The sequence below is a fragment of the Schistocerca serialis genome, chromosome 1, assembly GCF_023864345.2.
Source record: "Schistocerca serialis cubense isolate TAMUIC-IGC-003099 chromosome 1, iqSchSeri2.2, whole genome shotgun sequence".
Lineage (NCBI taxonomy): Eukaryota > Metazoa > Arthropoda > Insecta > Orthoptera > Acrididae > Schistocerca > Schistocerca serialis.
The window spans coordinates 461,335,386-461,356,848 of record NC_064638.1 but is presented as its reverse complement, the minus strand read 5'-3'; the positions used below and the strand labels follow the sequence as shown (position 1 = coordinate 461,356,848).

The 21,463-nt window shown below is 38.2% G+C and overlaps 1 protein-coding gene across 2 annotated transcripts in view; it reads left to right on the top strand.

Annotated features, from left to right (window-relative positions):
- The window catches only part of LOC126473331 (sodium- and chloride-dependent GABA transporter ine-like), a 353,680-nt gene that overhangs the window by 289,871 nt on the left and 42,346 nt on the right, over positions 1-21,463 (top strand). Inside the window, exons 2-5 of one of the 2 annotated variants that reach the window (XM_050100321.1) lie at positions 1,753-1,946; positions 10,213-10,347; positions 15,276-15,498; positions 16,027-16,294. In XM_050100321.1, coding sequence (XP_049956278.1) covers positions 1,753-1,946; positions 10,213-10,347; positions 15,276-15,498; positions 16,027-16,294 — 820 coding nt within the window. Of the gene's footprint in view, positions 1-1,752; positions 1,947-10,212; positions 10,386-15,275; positions 15,499-16,026; positions 16,295-21,463 lie in introns of those variants that run through there. The other variant, XM_050100331.1, reaches the window with a different exon arrangement.

The following is a 21,463-nucleotide window of genomic DNA, read 5'->3' as shown; positions in this document are numbered from 1 at the left end:
CATCACTGATGAGTGGGTTTGGAATTCCAGCTCCCCCTGAAATTTCCCAACTATGTAGCTTCCTTCATGTTTTCCAGATGCTGATACGGTTCATGAATATGACATTCAGCTCTACAATGACTTTTACAACTGTAGTCTTCTTATTTTTTTGTCACATTCCTGTTCAACCATTATCTGTCACTGTTACTTAACTGACATTTTCATCCGGATTATGACTTAGCGGTTTTCTGGTTTCCCTGTACACAGTATAAATCTTCAATACAGTGCCTCTTGAAACATTGAACACTTTCACTACCTTGGCTACAGAAGCACCCACCTTATGATCATGAACAGTTTGCCCACATTCGAATTCACTTATCTCTGTCATAATGCATTCACAACTACAAGGAACACTTTTCCTGACCACAGCTAACACTCGCATCATATTGACAATACCACATAGGTGTTGTTCGTGGTCAAATATGACAGTGCAAGCTGCAGGCTTGTCTAGCATCTGTATCTAAGTTCCAACATATATTTTTCCTCCTGTACCCAAATTTTTGTCCAGTCCTTGTATCTTTATGAACTGTCTGTGTGATATTGTTATTCCCATAGCCAGCAAGACCCCTAGAGTCTGTCCCACTTTGAAAAAGTGTGGGCCAGCTCAGATTTTGACTCCATGCTGGCACCAGTATTCAGGATATTAAGGACCAGCTACAAAGTTGTGAGTCAGATTGCCTCAGGAGAGGATGCAGTGGCAATGACACCCTTCCCAACTCAATCAATGCATGCATCTAGGTCAGAGCTTGTGCAATATTGTACTGATAAGTGGGCTCATACCAACAAGTTCTTTGCAAATTTGAGTCAATTTTGTATTCATTTCAATAACATCACATACCCTCTCAACCCATGAAGTTGCATTTCATTTCTTCCTTCCGTTCTGGTTACCTCATGTTTTTGTCAGATATTGTCTTTAACACTGTTTTCTTACAGTTTTTTTTATACAAAATTTTCTAAAATATTAAATATTAAATATCAGATATCTGCTAAATTTCTTAGTTATTTTGATTACTACCATTTCACAGGCTTCAGTTATTACCTACTTAAATATTTACAATTCTGATAATAGATCTCGATATTGTGCATTGTTTTCCTGTTCTATAATCTTGTTCATTTCATACAAAAACTGTATTCCATTAGTGAATTATCATTTTCCTGCATTAGAAATTATTGTTTTAACATAATGGAAATCTGTATGTACAAAATTACAAATTAACATAATTTTGCAAATGAAACCGTATAATCTGTTATTTTCAGGACATTGTTATTCCAAATAGTGTTACATAATGAATAACAAATGCAAAGGAATAAACATAAATATACTTTAGTAAAAGACACAATCTTTTGTGAATTACTCAGTACATTCTATCATCTACTCCTATACAAAATCTAAAGCTGTTAAATTACAATCTTGATTACACAGGTGTAGGTGGGTTGATTACCCATAATCAGAATGATATTGACAGGGACATGTATGATTAAAAACCAATTCATGATTAAAAAAACAATTATCTACACAAGTAGAGTATATTTTTCTTTTATTTGATATAACACATCTCCCAGTACTGATTAACATAACAAATAAAAACCTTCAACCTGAGCATGAATAACAAACATATTCTAAAAATTTAGAACTTCACTACAGAATATTTGTAGTTACTTCATTTAATAGCAAAATTTCTAATTCATTTACATGGTGCTCTTTTTTTCTAGGCCTTCTGATGATGAGGCATCAGTTTCGACTACAAGCAGTAGCAGCTATTTTGACCCTAGTAGAGAATACCTTCACATTCCAAGAAGGCAGCATTGGTCTAATAAGGCACAGTTTGTGTTGGCCTGCATTGGGTACTCTGTGGGGCTTGGAAATGTCTGGAGGTTTCCATATCTCTGCTACAAGAGTGGAGGAGGTAGGTGAACATTACATTGTGTTTTTAGAGTATATGTACCCAGTACAATGTCCAGCATAAGATGTATTTTCCATTTGATGTCAATCACGAATCTGCTCTGGAAGGAATAGTACACTTGTAAATGTCACATAAAGATAGATCATAGGATTAACACAACTTTTTTTGGAGTGAATACCAATTTCTCAGTATTTTGTCAATGCATACTAGCAGTTGTACATACATAATTGTCCTATTTCCACATCACCTATACTACTATATAAAGACATGTCATTGTTTAAGATAGTTACCAAAAATCTCAAAAAGTACTTGACCGATTTACCTCAAATTTTTACCAGATACTCTAGTAAACATTTGGGCAAACATAGGATAAACACATTTGGCCATATGTGGGCTATATATATTTAATGTACATAATATACAAATAAATATACTAGGGAATTTCTTGATCGATTTACTTCACATTTTTACACAATGCTCTAATAACATGCAGTTTCATTTTCTTTCTCTTAGTCAATTTTTACTATGATAGCAGTGCATGTAAACCATTAGACAAACTGTTTCACTAGTATACATTGTTTCTCCTTATATGTGATTTTGAACAAAAATTATATACACAACAATGTGCTGTTTTGTGTTCTTCCTCACATTCAGTTTTATTGGCTTCTGATTAGAACACTACTGTGGAATCTGAATCATCCAAAACTTTACTATCTTACCCATTTGCAGATTAAAAATGATGAAATACTGTCATTTAAGCTACTACCTTCACAGATGCAGCAGCTGGAGAGGTCTCCATAGATAGTATACCATTGATCGCAAACAATAAACCTATTCATTTTAAGGAAGTTTAATTCCCAGTCAAGGTTCCATTTGCAATAACAAGGTCAAGGAGGGAAGGGGTTTGGAGGCTGAGGAAATGGATAGAAAGATGGGGAGGGAATTGACATGGGGGGCGGGGGAGATGATGGACAGAAAGGGAGGAGAGGGGGAGTAGTAGGAGATGGACAGATAGGGGGGTGGAGGAGGTTATGAAGTATAAGCAATTTCCATATGTATTTAGCAATTGAAAAGGATTGCTGGGTTCACTAGTCATACTATAAAAACAAGGTGTTTCCAGTCATGACTGGCTAAATTGAAACATAATACACTATCTTATGAAAAGCTTCTAAGCTTCCAAAGTGACTTGGGTATAGTATCTTAAATCTCTCTTTTAGTTAGTTGCTAATTCTCTAGTACACCAATGTACGTCATCTTCAAAATCATGTATCATATTGGAAGCATTTCTTCATGTTAACACTGCTAGGAGGTAAATTCATGACGACAACATGAAGCTGATCATTGGCATGCCTTATGTTAGACTAGTGAAGAAGTGTTAATAAACTCAAAACAAGCTTAACAAAATGAATGAATGTAGTGTATATTATAGTGCACAAAAAACAGCAGTCTTAAATAACAGTAAGGGAAACAAGACTAGGATTACTGAGCAAGGCGTTGCAGTGATTAGCACACTGGACTCGCATTCAGGTGGCAGACGGTTCAAACTTGCATCCTGCCATCCTGATCAAGGTGTTCTGTGATTTCTCTAAATTGCTTCAGGCAAATGCCTGGATGGTTCCTTTGAACGGGCAAGGCTGACTTCCTTTCCATTCTTCCCTAATTTGATGTGATGGATGACATTGCTGTTTGGTCCCCTCCCCCAAATCAGTCAAGCAAGAAAAGAATTACTCCAGGAATAAAAACCTCGTCCTAAAACGGGAGAATATTCCATTAGTTGTAAAAACAAAATAATTACTCCCCTCAATTACTCAAATAATATAAAAGTTACCCATGAATCCAAAGGACAATGGAAAGACAAGCTAAAAGGATGTACAGTGGTGAGTGCATTGACAGATCCAACAGCAAAGTGAAATCAGTGTGGTGTATTGTAAAATGGGAAAGAGGGGGGGAAAGCAACACACACAAATATAGAAATAAACACAACAATGATATGACTAATCCTGATGCTTTGGTGACCACGTTCAAGAAATTATTTGCAAGCTTAGCTGAAGAAGAGGTAAAAAATATTCCAAAAATAAAATATTAACCAGTAAATCAGAAAATACAAGCATGCACAATCACTGTTCATTAGCACAACTACCAAAGATTAGGATGTGAGAAATTTTTAAAAAATTGTATGCAGTTGTCATGGATGGGCAGGAACTGCCATGAAGAAATGTGTGCATACTATTGCTTAAACCACTAATTCATCTCTGTGACGGGTCCTTCCAGGCAGGAACTTTGCATAAGTACTGAAAATTTCAAAAGTTATTCCCATTTTCAAAAAAGATGAAAAAAAAGACATGAACAATTATCATGCTATGACAATTTCAGCCTGCTTCTGTAAAGTATTTGAAAAAATTGCACACAAAAAGCTGATGGATTTCATTGACAAAATAGACATTACTGAGTATATCTCAATATGGGTTTATGTCCTCACAAATGGCAGTATATGGCTACTTAATACAATACTAGATCTTTCAGATGCAAAACAGCCCATAAAGGCATATTTCTAAAACTGTCAAAGGCTTTTGACACAGTGGAGCATAAAATACTGCTGATAAAAACTGAACAGTGTGGTCTTAGAGAATTGGCAAACAAATGAATTACATCATTCCTAAGCAATCACTTGCAGGAACTCAGTATGATGCACATGGATAAGCAACTCAGTTTGGTAACTGAAATTCCATTTGAAAGTAAAACAGTCAAGAAAGGTGTTTTTCAGGGTTCAGTACTGGAACCTTCACTACTCCTGTACGTCAATGAACTAAGAATGAATGTAGATGTTCAGACAACTGTCATAATTGGAGATAACTGTACTCTTCAAAGAGGACAACACAACAGCAGTGGTACAGAAAGCTGTGAATATGGCTACTGAACAAATCAACAACTGAGCTATAAACAACTGACTACCAACATTAAACAGACTGTTTCTGTGAGCTTCCATACCACACAAAACTCAAACCCTGTCAATCACTTGTTACAGTTAATAAGCAGCCAACAGAACCAAACACTTAATTTGAATTCCTTGGTCTGTGGTTTAATGGAATAAACATATTTATCAGATAAATGCTAAAATAAGTACTGGCTACAATGCCCTGAGTGAGCTGCAAGCATGTACAAAGGGGGTTCAGAAAGGAAGTTACACATGTCCTCCCTCACTAAGATCATTGTACAGTAACAGTGGGGCATTCTTAGAAGTTCAGAGTTTTCTGCAGTAGATATAAAAGGCTATCGCAGTGTGGAAGTGAAATTGAATGACAACTATAAACATACTACAAAGTTGAACGACAATTCTTATGTGCAAAATGTGTAAATTGTATGCAAATTCTGCTTGTTTGTGGACTATATGCAATTTCGCATCCATCCTTAATAAACTGTGTCAACAATTTGACCAAGGTTGCACAGATGTGGGCAATGCTAATCAGGACATCTAGATTGTGGACCATGCTATTTCCATCTGTTTGGCAAGCTAAAAGAGCCTTGGGGAGGGGGAAGAGATTTTTGCAATGATTGAGACATTCACACAGCAGTTCTTGAATGGCTACATCGCCAGGGGGTGGTAGAAGACCCTTTTATCAGCCAGAAAACAGTAAAAAATGCATACATACTGGCTCACCTATGGTATGGTGTGGTATTCTGGAGTAATTTTCCAGCTGTCCTTATCAATTTTCAAATCCAGAAAGAGACATGAAGATTGTTAATGGAAACAAATCTAGAAAATCATCCAACCCATTTTTAGAAAGCTAGAGATACTAACACTGCCTCAAGAGTGTAAAATTCAGGCCGAATGCAAGACAAAGAAGGAGAATGAAATACAAACATTACACTAGAGTAAACTGAAACCCGCATGTGTTACATGCTAATACACAACTTTGTCAAAATGGAGCGTTACACATGGTACTTAAACTTCCCACAAATATAAGGTCTGTTGAAAATAATTTACAATTTTGTAAAGCCAGGAAGTCTTACTTGATGTGTCACTGTTTTCCCCCCATGAAAGAACCTGGTTTTGACTAAGTGCAACGCATGAACTTGCAATGCACTCCAAACAACATTCTACCGAATATAAATACCAACACATTTTGTCCTACATCTGCAACATGTTGTGTAATATCAGATTACATGAGCCACACAAATAAATAAATAAATAAAGAAGACAGTTGAACCTGACAAGCAGCCTATCTCTCAGATGCTGATGAACTGTAGCTGCATAACTCACTGCAGTATGATTAAATATTATTTGGTGCAAAATGTTCTCATAAATATATCATAAGAATGAAGCACTTTATCGTGGCTGTATATTAGAAAAATGTTGATGTTTTATGGAACTTGTTCCACATTATATGTGTGATGAAATTCTCAAAAATAGTCAGTCGTGTAACCATTTTGTGACTAATATTAATAGCTGAATACGTAATGCTGAATTTACACTGCCACAGTGCGATGTGATGCCAAGCAGAATGATGATGCAGGAATAAAAGCTGACATCACCTGACAATGGGAGAACAAGTTTTAACAACGAAAGAGCTTGATGCCTGTTTTGACAGCAGGCTGAGCTGAGTGATATCAAGTAGTGCTGTGCAATGACAGTGATGTGATTGCAAGTGAGTTTGTTTTTCATGTGTTAGTTTCAAGCAATATCTTGCAATGGATGTCAGTAATACATGAATGCCTTGTGTTGTGGGCACTGACCAACAAACACTTCCACAACAAGGATGTGATACCTCAAGCTAGATTTGCTGTAGTTGAAGACTGTGGAGCAGATGGTAACTACAAAAAAATAAAATAAACAAGTGCAAAAATACTATGGATAACTAACACACGAAGTTTAGTATATTACCGCATCTGAATTATCTACAAATTTTATCCTTTTGCTAATGAAATGATGACCACAACAGGTACAGTATTAATAAATTGGCCACGAGATAAATTTGCATTAATGACTGTTGATCCAGTTTTTGAATGGATTCCTGACACTCATCACACTTATGAAAGCACTATTGGTTTGCTGTATCATTTTTGAAAGCATGCCACCAAAGTATTGTTTTCAAATGTGTCCTGGTTAACACTCCACTGAAGAGATGTTGGGAACATCTGTATTGATTGTCACATTGTACAACATGCATGTGCTCTGAATAATAATGTCTGTGTGTTCATGGAAGTTTCTACTTCCTTTTGGAGAAAACTCAAATTGCTGGCCACAACAGTGAATGTCCATTCCATCACTGTTCCAGCCCTTGATAACCTCTGTTTAAATGACCTTCCTTTCTGCCTCCCTCCAGAAACAGCAACATTAAATTACCCGAGAGGGGAAAGGCTTCATCCCCAATCAACACGAATGGGGGCTTCTATTGAAATACCAGGTATTCCTTCTGGGGTGGATAGTTTTGAGGCATGTTCAAAATATTATTGTACAAATCATTTGCCCTAAATGTCCCACCATCTGATTGCTTTCCAACCACTGTACAAGTATTGCGCAGCAGTTTGAAAATATGGTATAGTAGGTGTAGGTATTTGCAAATTTCCCATATTGTGCCACTCACTCATCCAAAGATTGTGTGACTGTAGTTAGATGCATCTAAAATGACTATGAAAGAGCACAGAAAAATATCCCAACTGACAAATATCTGAAAAAGAATTAAATGAACAGTATTGTACAATGTGAAGGATGTTTGAAGGAGTTGCAATTAATGTGCAAAAGGAAAAAAATATTCATGTATAATGGTGTCCTAAGAAAAATGGTCAATATTCAGGGATATGGCAGGAAGGATCATTTGAAGCAAAATGCTTTGTATGAACATACATCCTATTTCAAATGATTTCAGTGATAAAACACATTTAATGTATGTTTTATTTCATGCTGGTAGTGCAGACGTGTGTGTTGCCCACCCAACCTCTTTGATGTTTTATTCTAGTCCAGCCTACCACATTGCTTTCAATTGCTTTTCTCAGGATGTCTTTCTGCCATTAAACTAGACCATTGAAAATGCAGTTGCCCATGGTGTGTTGTGACTGAGGTGTTGCAAGGAATTAATAGCATATCAGAGAGAAGCATCAGTTTACTGTGTTTGTGTATGCACTGGCCAAAATGCCACACATCTATACTAATGAAGAATATGCAGATTTTGTGTATGTTTATGGTAGCACTCCTGCTGCCCTCCTCCTGGTAGTTGTATCGTGGACACTGCTACTCTGATAGGGAACCTGCAGAGGCACTCAGATAACAAAAACATCTTCTCCCAAGAGTGCACAAATGCACTGAATTTCATGGTGGGATATTTGAACATTTGATGTGCACTATACAACAGCTGTAATGTGATGCATGTGATAATGCCTAGAGGTGAATGTATTAAAAAATATGAATTTTTCATTTGATACTTTGTAAAACACGTGTTGTAACATTTACTGACTGTTGCACATTTGTGAATCTGACAATATATCAACTAAAACAGAAAATAAATAACAATGTACATTAAATTGTTATATCTTGGAAACCATTTGGAATAGTGCATATGCCCATATGAAGCTTTTTGCTTCAAACGATCATTCCTGCCATATCTCTGTATATTGACGATTCCTCAAGGGACACTCTGTGTATTCACGCCTGAATTTCTTAATGAGGTGGTGAAGACTAAGTGGAAACACATATGCACTATTATGTTCCACCCTATAACTTTCCAGAGTTGCAATCAAATTGGCTGTGGTATGAAGTACTGACATTTTTGAAAGCCTTAATGACTCCATGGCAGACAAACAGTAACATTTCTCTCAGAAACACAACCCCATTTCAGCACAAAGATGTCCTATTGTCAACGGCTCTTGTTACAGATACACAGTGTGTTTCAGATGACAAGACTACCAATGTTCATTAGAAGCCAGCTCTTCAAGGCTGTCCAGAAAATTCAGAGGACAACATTTCAGTGTCTCCATTCTCCCTCTTGTCCCGCCCAGACTACCTTAAGAGACAACGAAAAAGTACAAATACAGAGTTTCTGAAAACAGAAAAACAAAATCTGAATTATTGACCAACAAGTGTGAAAACCAGACACAAGATGGCAGTTAACACTTATCGCTGAGTTTGCAGCCCATCATGTGGACACTTATCATCCAAAACTCAGTTAAGAGCTAGAAATAAAATGCAGCAGATTCTATTGGAAGAATTGCAGCCATCTTCAACCTCTTCCAATTTACATTCCTTTGCGTCTTGTTACGGATCTGAAAATCATCAAGCTGAAAGCATTATCTCAAACTTCCAATACAGACACATTTCAATAAACTATCATGAACTACGTTCTAAATTGTAAATTTTGGTGAACATGTCACAAATTGTAAATTGCTGATAGTAAAAAATGTTTTGTTAAATTCATAATATGTACTTCACTGACGGTGACAATAAGTTTCTCTGAAGCAGTAATAGCCTCTCTGAAATTTGTTTTGCTTCTGTAATCTACTTGAAACAGATGGCACTGTATGATGAAATATCTGTGTACTAATTCTGAAGTAATTCCAAAATGTATCTCCATCTTTTCTCAAGTCCTTATACAAATAATAGAATTATTCTACAGTCATTCTCTCCTTGTTGATTTTATGCCTCCGCTTATGGCTGCCTTGAATTAATTAAGAGAGCCCTGCCTTCTATTAAAAACAAAGTTGCTTGACCAAGCAAAAATAACATTGACGAGATACATTACACTGTTTGCTGTGTGAATGCTCAATCACATTCTCTCTCTTTGGAGAATCTGCTTCACATCACATCGTGGGCAGTATAAATTCTGCTAAGTGAATATATGTGGAGTGCACTACCTAGTGAATTCTATAAATATAATCTAGCAATAATTATTGTAGTATGTACTTTGTATTCCACAACACAAATTCCACATAATAATGTGCAAAGATGAGCAAAGAGTGAGCAGTTGTTGACTGGTACCTTTCTGTACAGCCAGCAGGATTTTGTACTGGCTCCATGTCACCAAGGAGTTGGTGGTGTGAAGATGGTCATGCTTGACTGAAACCAATAACAAAATAAATAAACATTAGTTGCAATCCAGAGTGACTATTTTTTGTGTACTGTTTAGAAGAGTGCTGCTTCCAATTAAATTTTAAAAAAATCTGTCTTATAATAATGTGTGTTTCATGTAAACTAGGAAATGAGTACTTGAAAATGGAATGTAATTTGAGTATTTTTATAACTACCATATTTCAATAACAACTTCTTTTTTACACACAGGGGTCTTCTTGGTGCCATATTTTATTATACTAATAATATGTGGTATCCCAATGCTGTACATGGAACTAGCTGTTGGGCAGTTCACCAGGAGAGGGCCCATCGGTGCACTAGGAAAACTCTGTCCACTTTTTAAAGGTGTGTGGTGCTCACGGGATGCTACCAAAGTTCCTGCTGTAAGTTAGGATTGTAGAAGCCATTATTCATAAGATCGGTGTCACATATCACAGAATATTCTCTCTGTCTGTCTGTCTGTCTGTCTGTGTGTGTGTGTGTGTGTGTGTGTGTGTGTGTGTGTGTGTGTGTGTGTGTGTGAGTGAAACTTCCTTTGTTACGAATTACAAAGTGAAAGCAACTTGGCATCAGGAGGTAACAACATATACTTTATAAACACATAGGAGACAGTAGCTGCAGCTTTTAATATTTCTGCTTACATTTATCTTAATTGGAAGAGGATGTAAAAAAGCAAGCAACTGAAAATAAGACAACATTGTGAGTGCACAGAAATCTAGGATGGAAATGTATTAGGAAGGAAATAGTTCCTTACTTGTGCATTTTGCTTGTACTGTCATAGTGTAGTGGTGCAACTCTCAAATGAAAAATGAGACATTCATAGAGAGAGAGAGTGAGTGTGTGTGTGTGTGTGTGTGTGTGTGTGTGTGTGTGAATTTTGTGGTATTGTTGAATAAAACTCCCTTAGGCAGAAATATAAAACAAAAATGTTGTACTCTGTTGAAGTATTGGTCTAACCAGAGGAAGGCCTTAGACACAGGTAACTGATTCAGCTCATACTTTTTGCAGGTTGCTTGTGTACAATCTAAAATGAAAGATATTTTTGCTCAACACTCCCCATTTTTGAGGAAAGTTCCCCTTAAGTTCATGATGCGCAATCAACTCACAGTTGATTGGATTGATAGATAATTGAAAAATGAGAATTTTTCATCAACATACACTCCTGGAAATGGAAAAAAGAACACATTGACACTGGTGTGTCAGACCCACCATACTTGCTCCGGACACTGCGAGAGGGCTGTACAAGCAATGATCACATGCACGGCACAGCGGACACACCAGGAACCGCGGTGTTGGCCGTCGAATGGCGCTAGCTGCGCAGCATTTGTGCACCGCCGCCGTCGGTGTCAGCCAGTTTGCCGTGGCATACGGAGCTCCATCGCAGTCTTTAACACTGGTAGCATGCCGCGACAGCGTGGACGTGAACCGTATGTGCAGTTGACGGACTTTGAGCAAGGGCGTATAGTGGGCATGCGGGAGGCCGGGTGGACGTACCGCCGAATTGCTCAACACGTGGGGCGTGAGGTCTCCACAGTACATCGATGTTGTCACCAGTGGTCGGCGGAAGGTGCACGTGCCCGTCGACCTGGGACCGGACCACAGCGACGCATGGATGCACGCCAAGACCGTAGGATCCTACGCAGTGCCGTAGGGGACCGCACCGCCACTTCCCAGCAAATTAGGGACACTGTTGCTCCTGGGGTATCGGTGAGGACCATTCGCAACCGTCTCCATGAAGCTGGGCTACGGTCCCGCACACCGTTAGGCCGTCTTCCGCTCACGCCCCAACATCGTGCAGCCCGCCTCCAGTGGTGTCGCGACAGGCGTGAATGGAGGGACGAATGGAGACATGTCGTCTTCAGCGATGAGAGTCGCTTCTGCCTTGGTGCCAATGATGGTCGTATGTGTGTTTGGCGCCATGCAGGTGAGCGCCACAATCAGGACTGCATGCGACCGAGGCACACAGGGCCAACACCCGGCATCATGGTGTGGGGAGCGATCTCCTACACTGGCCGTACACCACTGGTGATCCTCGAGGGGACACTGAATAGTGCACGGTACATCCAAACCGTCATCAAACCCATCGTTCTACCATTCCTAGACCGGCAAGGGAACTTGCTGTTCCAACAGGACAATGCACGTCCGCATGTATCCCGTGCCACCCAACGTGTTCTAGAAGGTGTAAGTCAACTACCCTGGCCAGCAAGATCTCCAGATCTGTCCCCCATTGAGCATGTTTGGGACTGGATGAAGCGTCGTCTCACGCGGTCTGCACGTCCAGCACGAACGCTGGTCCAACTGAGGCGCCAGGTGGAAATGGCATGGCAAGCCGTTCCACAGGACTACATCCAGCATCTCTACGATCGTCTCCATGGGAGAATAGCAGCCTGCATTGCTGCGAAAGGTGGATATACACTGTACTAGTGCTGACATTGTGCATGCTCTGTTGCCTGTGTCTATGTGCCTGTGGTTCTGTCAGTGTGATCATGTGATGTATCTGACCCCAGGAATGTGTCAATAAAGTTTCCCCTTCCTGGGACAATGAATTCACGGTGTTCTTATTTCAATTTCCAGGAGTGTATATGGGATCTATAAGCACATATTCCTGTCAAATCAACAAAAGAAACTTTTTTGATTGCCGTGGGTTGTTAAATGAAAGTGCTGCTGCCGTAACAACCAAGACATCTGGCTGGGAAGCAGTAAACCTGTGTTAGATTCTTAGTTGCATTATGCAGTTCTCTCTCTCCTTGTCGCCACTTCGCTCCCCCTCCCCCCTCCCTCCACCACCACCACCCCCACCCTCACCCCTGCCCCTGCCCCTGCCCCCACCCCCACTCCCACCCCTACCCCTACCCCTGCATTAAAACTGGTAGGAATAGGTGGGTTAATAAGGTAAATAAATCAATAAAGAATAGTAACAAATTGGGCAAATAAATTTATCAAATGACCTGGATTAGAAAAGAATTGAAATTTAAAGCACCATTGTATGCACAAACTTCCAAGTAAGACTGCTGCAAAGATGTGTATTCAACAAACATTTTTGCATGAGGGAGAAAAACTAACCCTCGGCACAGTTTGTTGTGTATGTGGACAATATTCCAACACAGAATCTGGAAAATTGTTGCCTAAATTTTTCTCATGCTTATAAGAAACTAATGGCTTATTTGGTCTTTGGGATATAGAAGAGGTCAGTCACTTAACTGACTCACTAAAAGTGTTTGGTTCACTTGCCCTAGATCTGGGAAATAGGATAATTCAATTTACAAAACATACCTTGAGAACATTTCAAAACCATACATTTATGATAAAAAGTTTTGTGTGATATTGGATTCCTAGGGTGTACAAGCTAATGCCATCAAGTATGATAGCAGGTTCATAGGCGACGAAGGTCAACTGACTTGCATGGCAGAAGTAGTACACCAAACTGCACCCCTGTGTGCCATACATGTGATGTTTATTTTTGTTAAAACATTATTTCAAGGCTTCAAAAATACAATCTGCTTCTGGAAACCCAGCAGGAATTGCACAACTGTGTGGATACAGTAACAAGTCACAGCATAATTCATGATCAATGATGTAATTGCTCAAAGATTGCACTTGACAGATGTTCTTGTGCTGCAAGGGAATTTGCTTCAAATGTTCATACACAAAGTACCATTCATACAATAATTTGAAGGAAATTGAGGACATGGAACAGAGTAAATGAAAGAAACATTGTAAATTGATCAGAATTAAATTCTTATTTCTTTACTATCCCAAATAATTTGAGAAATTTTTTGCCTATCTTGTTATTATTTCCTTTTGATTAGTTACTTATTAACCCTCTCATGCCTACTAATTTTGAAACATAAAAAAATACAAATAAAAAAAATTGCAGAATGCAACTGGAAATTGAACACAGGTTCTCCAATCTGCAGCCAGATGCCATGGTTATTACACCAGCAGCACCTTTGTTAAACAGTGTTTACGTTATGGATACATAAGTTGCAGTCAAAAACATTTTTTCCTCAATTTCTAGGAAAATATGTGATTGCAGAACTCATGTATGTTGATGAAAAACACCCAGTTTTCAGTTACCTATCAATCCAATCAGTTCTGAGTCAACTGTGCATCAAAAACTCTTGGGGTAGTTTTCTCAAAGATAGGGGGTGGGGGGACACATTGTTGAGCCAAAATATCTTAATCTTTCAATTTGGGTTGTGCAAAAGAGCAAACTGCCAAATGCAAGCCAAATCAGGTGGCCGTGTCTGTGGCCTTCTCCTTGTGAGTGATTTACAATTCCTTGCCTGTAAAGAGACTACTTAATTTGAGAATGGAAAATCCAGGTTGGAATGTAAAATATAATGAAAAGGGTAGTTTCTACTCACTATAAAGTGGAGATGCTGAATCACAGAAAGACACAACAAAACTGTCGGAAAGTTAGCGTTCAGCCAACAAGGCATTTGTCAAAAATAGAAAACATACAGACATGCACAAACTTGTGCAGATGCAGCTCACAAACATATGACCACAGTCTCAGATAGCTGGAGCCAGACTCACTTTATGCAACTCAGCATCTCTGCTTTATGTTGATTATTCAGTTTTTGCATATAATGTTGATGACTGATGGAATGATCTTTATACGTACTCATATGCTGGAGTCCACATAGCAAGCACATATATGACCCCACCTCTCCTCCTCCTCCCTTTATTTTGTTTTTTCATCATCAGTCATCTGACAGGTTTGATGTGGCCTGTGTTGATCTTTTCATCTCAGAGTAGCAATGGCAATGTATGACCTCAATTATTTGCTAGACGTAGTCCAATATCTGACATGCTCTACAGTTTTTACTCTCTACAGCTCCCTGTAGTATATGGAAATTATCCTCTGATGCCTTAGCAGCTGTCCTATCATCCTGCCCGATCTTAATGCAGTGTTTTCCATATATTCCTTTTCTTGCTTATTCTGCAGAGAACCTCCTCATTCCTTACCTTATCAGAATATGATCATAAGAACTGATAAACAGTCAGGTCAGTCAATGAAACATTCTGTTAAAAATTGAATTCACAAATTGACTGGTCATCCCAAAAAATTCTGCCAATTATGCTGAGAAACCATCAGAAATAACTCCATCTATTTCGTTTAAGGTACCATTTTAACAGAACTTTTGTCATGCAGACAGTGTCACAGTCAATAGCTCACACTCTGATGTGCTAAAGGTAATTTTTTTGTATGCAGTATTTTTAAATCTATTTCAAAATGTAAGAAAAAAAATGATCTTTCTCTTTACTAGGCGCTGGACTGGCAAGTGTTGTAATATCGTTCATTATGTCCACATACTACAATGTCATTATTGCGTATGCAGTTTACTACTTTTTTACTGCATTTAAGACTGAAGTTCCATGGCATGAATGTGGTCATCGATGGAATACTCGAAACTGTTGGACTTCATCAAATCTGAAATTTAACTTCACAAAATCAAACAATTCCAAATCACCTACTGAAGAATTTTATGAGTGAGTAATAATTAAAGGATAAAGTGTATGCTATTAATGAAATTTTATAAACAGTCAGTATTTTCAGAAATTTAGATTAATCATTTGTTGCTCAGAAATTAAAAATTGAGAATGATAATTCAAATAGTGATCATTTCGTTTGCTATATGTTACATAAGTCTTACGGTTTCTGAGATGGCAGATGTATTGACAGAATCATTTGTGGTGGACAGGGTGTTCTATAATTACTCTAGAAGAACTAAAATGAGTATGAAATAAGTCAATCTCTTTTTTTTCTCTATTGAATGGATCTCATACTTTTTCAAAATTTCTAGTTCAGATTTTACTTTAGGTGACCAGTATGTGTGAACCTCTCACAGGTCATTGTGTTCATGTAGCCATCCATTATTATTTTTATCCATAGTGTGTATGATTGTTCTTTGTTAGTGTAAACCTAGTCCACTCATAAATTTGTATACAATTCTGTTTAGTTGTAATTTGATGGTATTTCAAGATATAAAAGTGTGAAGTGTTTTTTTGTTCCCTCAGGAATAAGGTCCTAAAAATGAGTGGTGGCATAGATGAGCTGGGAGACATAAGATGGGAGCTAGCAGCTTGTCTTCTAGTTGCCTGGATTCTTGTTTACTTCTCCATATGGAAGAGTGTTAAATCCTCTGGGAAAGTGATGTATTTTACTGCCACTTTCCCTTATATATTAATTATAGCTTTCTTAGCACGTGCACTCTCCCTGGATGGTGCAGATCGAGGTCTTAGATACTTTTTTCAACCACAGTGGCACCTTTTGGCAGATTCAAAGGTAAGAGTACTACTACTACTACTACTACTACTACTACTAACAGCACTGCCAACACTACCACCACCACCACCACCACAACAACAACAACTATTACTACCGCCAAACCTACATCCCCCATCACAATTGTTGCCAGTAGCAAAAATGTTTGAAAAAAGTCCGTAACTTGCTAATCCTAGGGCTAGCTTGTTTTCACTGTTCTATGTGTTTTGTCATCTCCTTAATGTATTGCTTATGATGCTAAACATAGGTCCAAATGACAATCAGAATTAACTTCCCCCAAACATAAGGGAGAATGGGTGGGGTGGCTTGCATGCCTCAGCAACACAGATAACCATACCATAGGTGTGACCACAACAGAGAGGTTTTTGTTGAGAGGCCAGCCAAATACATAGGTTCTAAAGAGGGGTAGTGGCCTTTTCAGTAGCTGCAGGAGCAACAGTCTGGATGGTTGACTGATTTGGCCTTGTAACATCAAACATAATGACCTTGTTGTGCTGGTACTGTGAACGGCTGAAAGCAAGGGAAAAACACAGCAATTTTTCCTGAGGATGTGCAACTCTACTGTATTGGTCAATGCTGAGTATGTCCTATTTGGTAAAATATTCCAGATGTAAAATAGTCCACCATTTCATCATCAGGAGAAGCAAAACTGGCATTCTACAGATCAGAGTGTGGAGTGTCAGCTCCCTTAATCGGGTATGTAAGTTAGAAAATTTAAAAATATAGATGGATAGGTTGAAGCTAGAAGTGATGGGAATTAGTTGTGTTCATTGGCAAGAGGAACAGGACTTCTGGTCAGACAAATAAAGGTTTAAAAATGCAAAATCAAATAGAGGTAACGCAGGAGTAGGTTTAATAATGAATAAGAAAATAGGAATGTGGGTAAGCTACTATGAACAGCATAGTGAACAGATTACCGTAGCCAAGACAGATATGACGCAAACACTTACCACTGTAGTACAAATTTATATGCCAACTAGCTCCGCAGATGATGAAGCGATTAAAGAAGTGTATGATGAGAGAAAAGAAGTTATTTAGATGGTTAAGGGAGATAAAAATTTAATTGTTAGGGGGACTGGAATTAGATAGTAGGAGAAGGAAGAAATGGAAAAAATATGAGTAGTATGTGAATATGGACTGGGTGAAGGAATGAAAGAGGAAGCCGCCAGGTAGAATTTTGCACAGCACATAATTTAATCATCAGTAACACTTAGTTTAAGAATAATGAAAGAGTTTGTATACATGGAAGAGACCTGGAGACATTGTTATGAACTGTGGATTAAAACTGAAGAAACTGCAAAAAGGTTGGAAATTAAGAAGATGGGACCTGGATAAGTTGAAAGAACCAGAGTTTCAGAGGGAGCACTAGGCAGTAGTTGATTGAACAGGGGAAAGGTGTACAGTAGAAGATGCATGAATAGCTTTAAGAGATGAAATAGAGAAGGTAGCAGAGGATCAAATAGTTAGAAAGATAAAGCCTATTAGAAGTCCTTGGATAACGTAGGAGATACTAACTTTAATTGATGAAAGGAGAAAATATAAAAATGCAGCAAATCAAGCAAGTGAAAGGGAATACAAATGTCTAAAAAACGAGATGAACAGGAAATGCAAAATGGCTAAGCAGGAATGGCTAGAGGACAAATGTAAGGACTTAGAAACATATTTCTCTAGGGGAAAGATAGATACTGCCTACTGTAAAATTGAAGAGCCTTTGGGAGAAGAGAGAAGTAGATGTTGAATATCAAGAGCTCAGATGGAAAACCAGTCCTAGGCAAAGAAGGAAAGGAGTATACAGAGCATCTTTGAAGGGAGATGAACGTGAAGGTAATATAATAAGGATAGAAGAGGACTTAGATCAAGGTGAGATGGGAGATATGATACTGTGAGAAGAATTTGTAGAGAGCACTGAAAGATGTAAGTCGAAACAAGGCCCCAGGAGCAGACAACATCCTGTCAGAAGTACTGATAGCTTTGGGTGAACTAGCCATGACAAAACATTTCCATCTTGTGTGAAAGATGTACGTGATGGGCAAAATACCCTCAGACTTCAAGAAGACTGTAACATTTCCAGTTCCACAGAAAGCATTTGCTGACAGGTGTGAAAATTGCCAAACTGTCAGCTTAGTAATTGTGTTTGCAAAATACTAAAACAAAATTCCTTACAGAAGAAAGGAAAAACTGGTAGAAACTAGCCTCAGGGATCATGAGTTTGGGTTTTGGAGAAATGTAGGAACACACAAGGCAATATTGACACTATGATTTACTTTAGAAGATAGGCTAAGGAAAGGCAAAGCCATGTTTGTAGCATTTGTAGACTGAGAGAAATTTTTTGACAGTGTTGACTGGAATACCCTCTCTGAAATTCTAAAGGTTGCAGGGGTAAAATACAGGGTGCAAAAAGTTATATACATCTTTTACAGAAACCAGATGGCAGTTATAAGCATCAAGGGTCATGAAAGTGAGGCAGTAGTTGAGAAGGGAGTGAGATAGGGTTGTAGCCTATCCCCAATGTTGTTCGATCTGTACGTAGAGCAAGCAGTAAAGGAAACCAAAGAAAAATTTGGAATAGGAATTAAAGTTCAGGGAGAAGAAATAAAAACTTTGAGGTTTGCTGGTGACATTGTAATTATGTCAAAAGACACCAAAGGTCTAGGAGTAGTAGTTGAACAGAAAGGACATTGGGAGGAGAATTAAAACAAGGATAATGCAATGAAGTTGAATTAAACAAGTGATGCTGAGGGAATTAGATTAGGAAACAAGAAACTTAAAGTAGTAGATGAGTTTTCCTATTTGGGTGGCAAAATAGATGATGACGATGGTCAAAGTAAAGGGGATAAGTGTAGACTGGCAATCCCTAGAAAAGCATTTCTGAAGAAGAGAAATTTGTTAACATACAATATAGATTTAAGTGTTAGGAAGTCTTAGCTGAAGGTATTTGTCTGGAATGTAGCCATGTATGGAAGTGAAATGCAGATGTTAAACAGTGTAGACAAGAAGAGAACAGAAGTTTTTGAAATTTGATACTGCCAAACAATGCTGAGGATTAGTTGGGTAGATCATTTAACTAATGACATGGTACTGAATAAAATTCTGGGGACAAGGAATTTGTGGTACGACTTGACAATATAGTATTGGAAGTGAAGAGTGTGTGTGTGTGTGTGTGTGTGTGTGTGTGTGTGTGTGTGTGTGTGTGTGTGTGTGTGTGTGTGTGTGTGTGTGGGAGGAGGGGGGGGGGGGTAAAAAACTATAGAGAGAGACCAAGGGACGAATACAGTAAGCAGATTCAGAAGGATTAAATAGCAGTAAATATTTGGAGATGAAGAGGATTTCACAGGATAGAGTAGCACTGAGAGCTGCATCTAACCAGTCTTTGGACTGAAGACCACAACAGCATCCATCCAGTGACTTCTACAGATCATATTGTGACAAATCATCAGTTTTATAATGGAAGGAAGTTCAGCAAACACCTAATAATGTCTGATCACTTCTTACTTTCCTGATGGTTAATAGTATTGTGCAAGGCCTCAACTAGAGGCCTGTTTTCCATCTTATGCATCCAACCTGTTGTGTTAACTGTATAATATGGATGAGTGCTTGTGTAATACAGTGTGTTGTATTTTCATGTGAGTATGGAATGAAAGGAAAGAGCTAATAGTACCAGTGGAGCTGTTAAGCTTAACATCCTCATAAGACAGATGGATCAAAGTCAGTAGTATCGCATGTCCTCATTCTGTGAGAAATTGTGAAAAAGTACAGAATTTGACCTAAAACATTGGAGTAGTTTCGTCATTTGGAACCTTACACCACTACGTCTCCTATAACTACTACCTAAATAGAAATGACAAAATATCTTACACTAAAACATAAGTGTGTACATATGTGATCAGAGACTGGTTTCTGATTACTAAAAACTGTTTATACTCTTTCTTTTCTGGCCTCCATCCTGTCATATAGGGTGAATGTTTTCATGATTTGTCAAATTTTGTTGTATTTTAAAATTGTGACCAGTAGCTCTTTCTGTCACCATTGTTATATCTAAACCTAAGGGTGCAAAGTTGTGTGTGTCATCAGTCTATGAATTGTGTAAATTATGTTCTGTGTGTTGTTGTACTTTGACTGTTTGTGTATCATATTTTCTGAAGTGTCGATTGAGGCTCAGCCTATTTACCTGACTGCCCATTGTACCTGCCCAATGGTCATGTATCTACCACATGGATACAATCGAGGTCTGCTTCACCTCCTCAATTGCAAATCAAGCCATATGAGCAGGACTACTGAGAACTATTTCTGCAACTTCAAAAGAAACTGAGAAAATAACATAAGATTTAGTAAAAAAATTCTGAACTAAGCATTACAAAGCGAATATTGAATTACTGCACTTAAAGCACCAAAAGTTTCTACAAAGTCTTCAGTTGTTGTGATTAAAATTCTTCTGGGTATTATGCCATGTCATTGCTAAAAACTAACAACAATAATAAATGGCCTTCCTCAGGGCATGATGAGCCATGCCCTGAGGAAGGCTGTTGCAATTTGGCCAAAACATCGGAAGACAAGACAAGAGTTGTGTGTGCAGTCGATGAATGCAATGACACTTTTGTGTACAATAATACCAGTGATAAATATCAGTGGTTTATGTTTCTGTGGCTTTATATCTGCCTTCAGGAACCTCAGGGAAATTAGGGCACCAAACTTTTAAAAAAAAGGACTATTTAGTTGCAAAAATCTTGTAATCGATCCAGCAAAATCCGGAATACTACATCTAAAATGTCTTCCTACAAGTTGCAGAAAATCATTGATTGCTTCTGTTGGACTCTTGGCCTGGACATAACATTATGTCTGTCTTTAGGAGGAGGATGAAAAGACTGAATTTAATTTGGATTCCACATGGAACCAATTGTGTGATTCAAACCCTCAATAAAGAAATTTTTTAACAGTGTAAAGCATTTTTCAGAATATTGCTGGGCAATATGATTTCTGGTAGCTCTTTGTCATTTCAGGTTTACTATCATAAAAGTATTGTTAAACTTCAGTCATTTGAGCATTGTCAGTTTACATCATCATATTTTACAAATTCGATCAATTATGCAGCTCAACATGCAGAACAACAGCCACAACCATTTTATATTCTGTCCAAATAAAGCAAGTAATTATTGTGAAGTGTCTGAATGC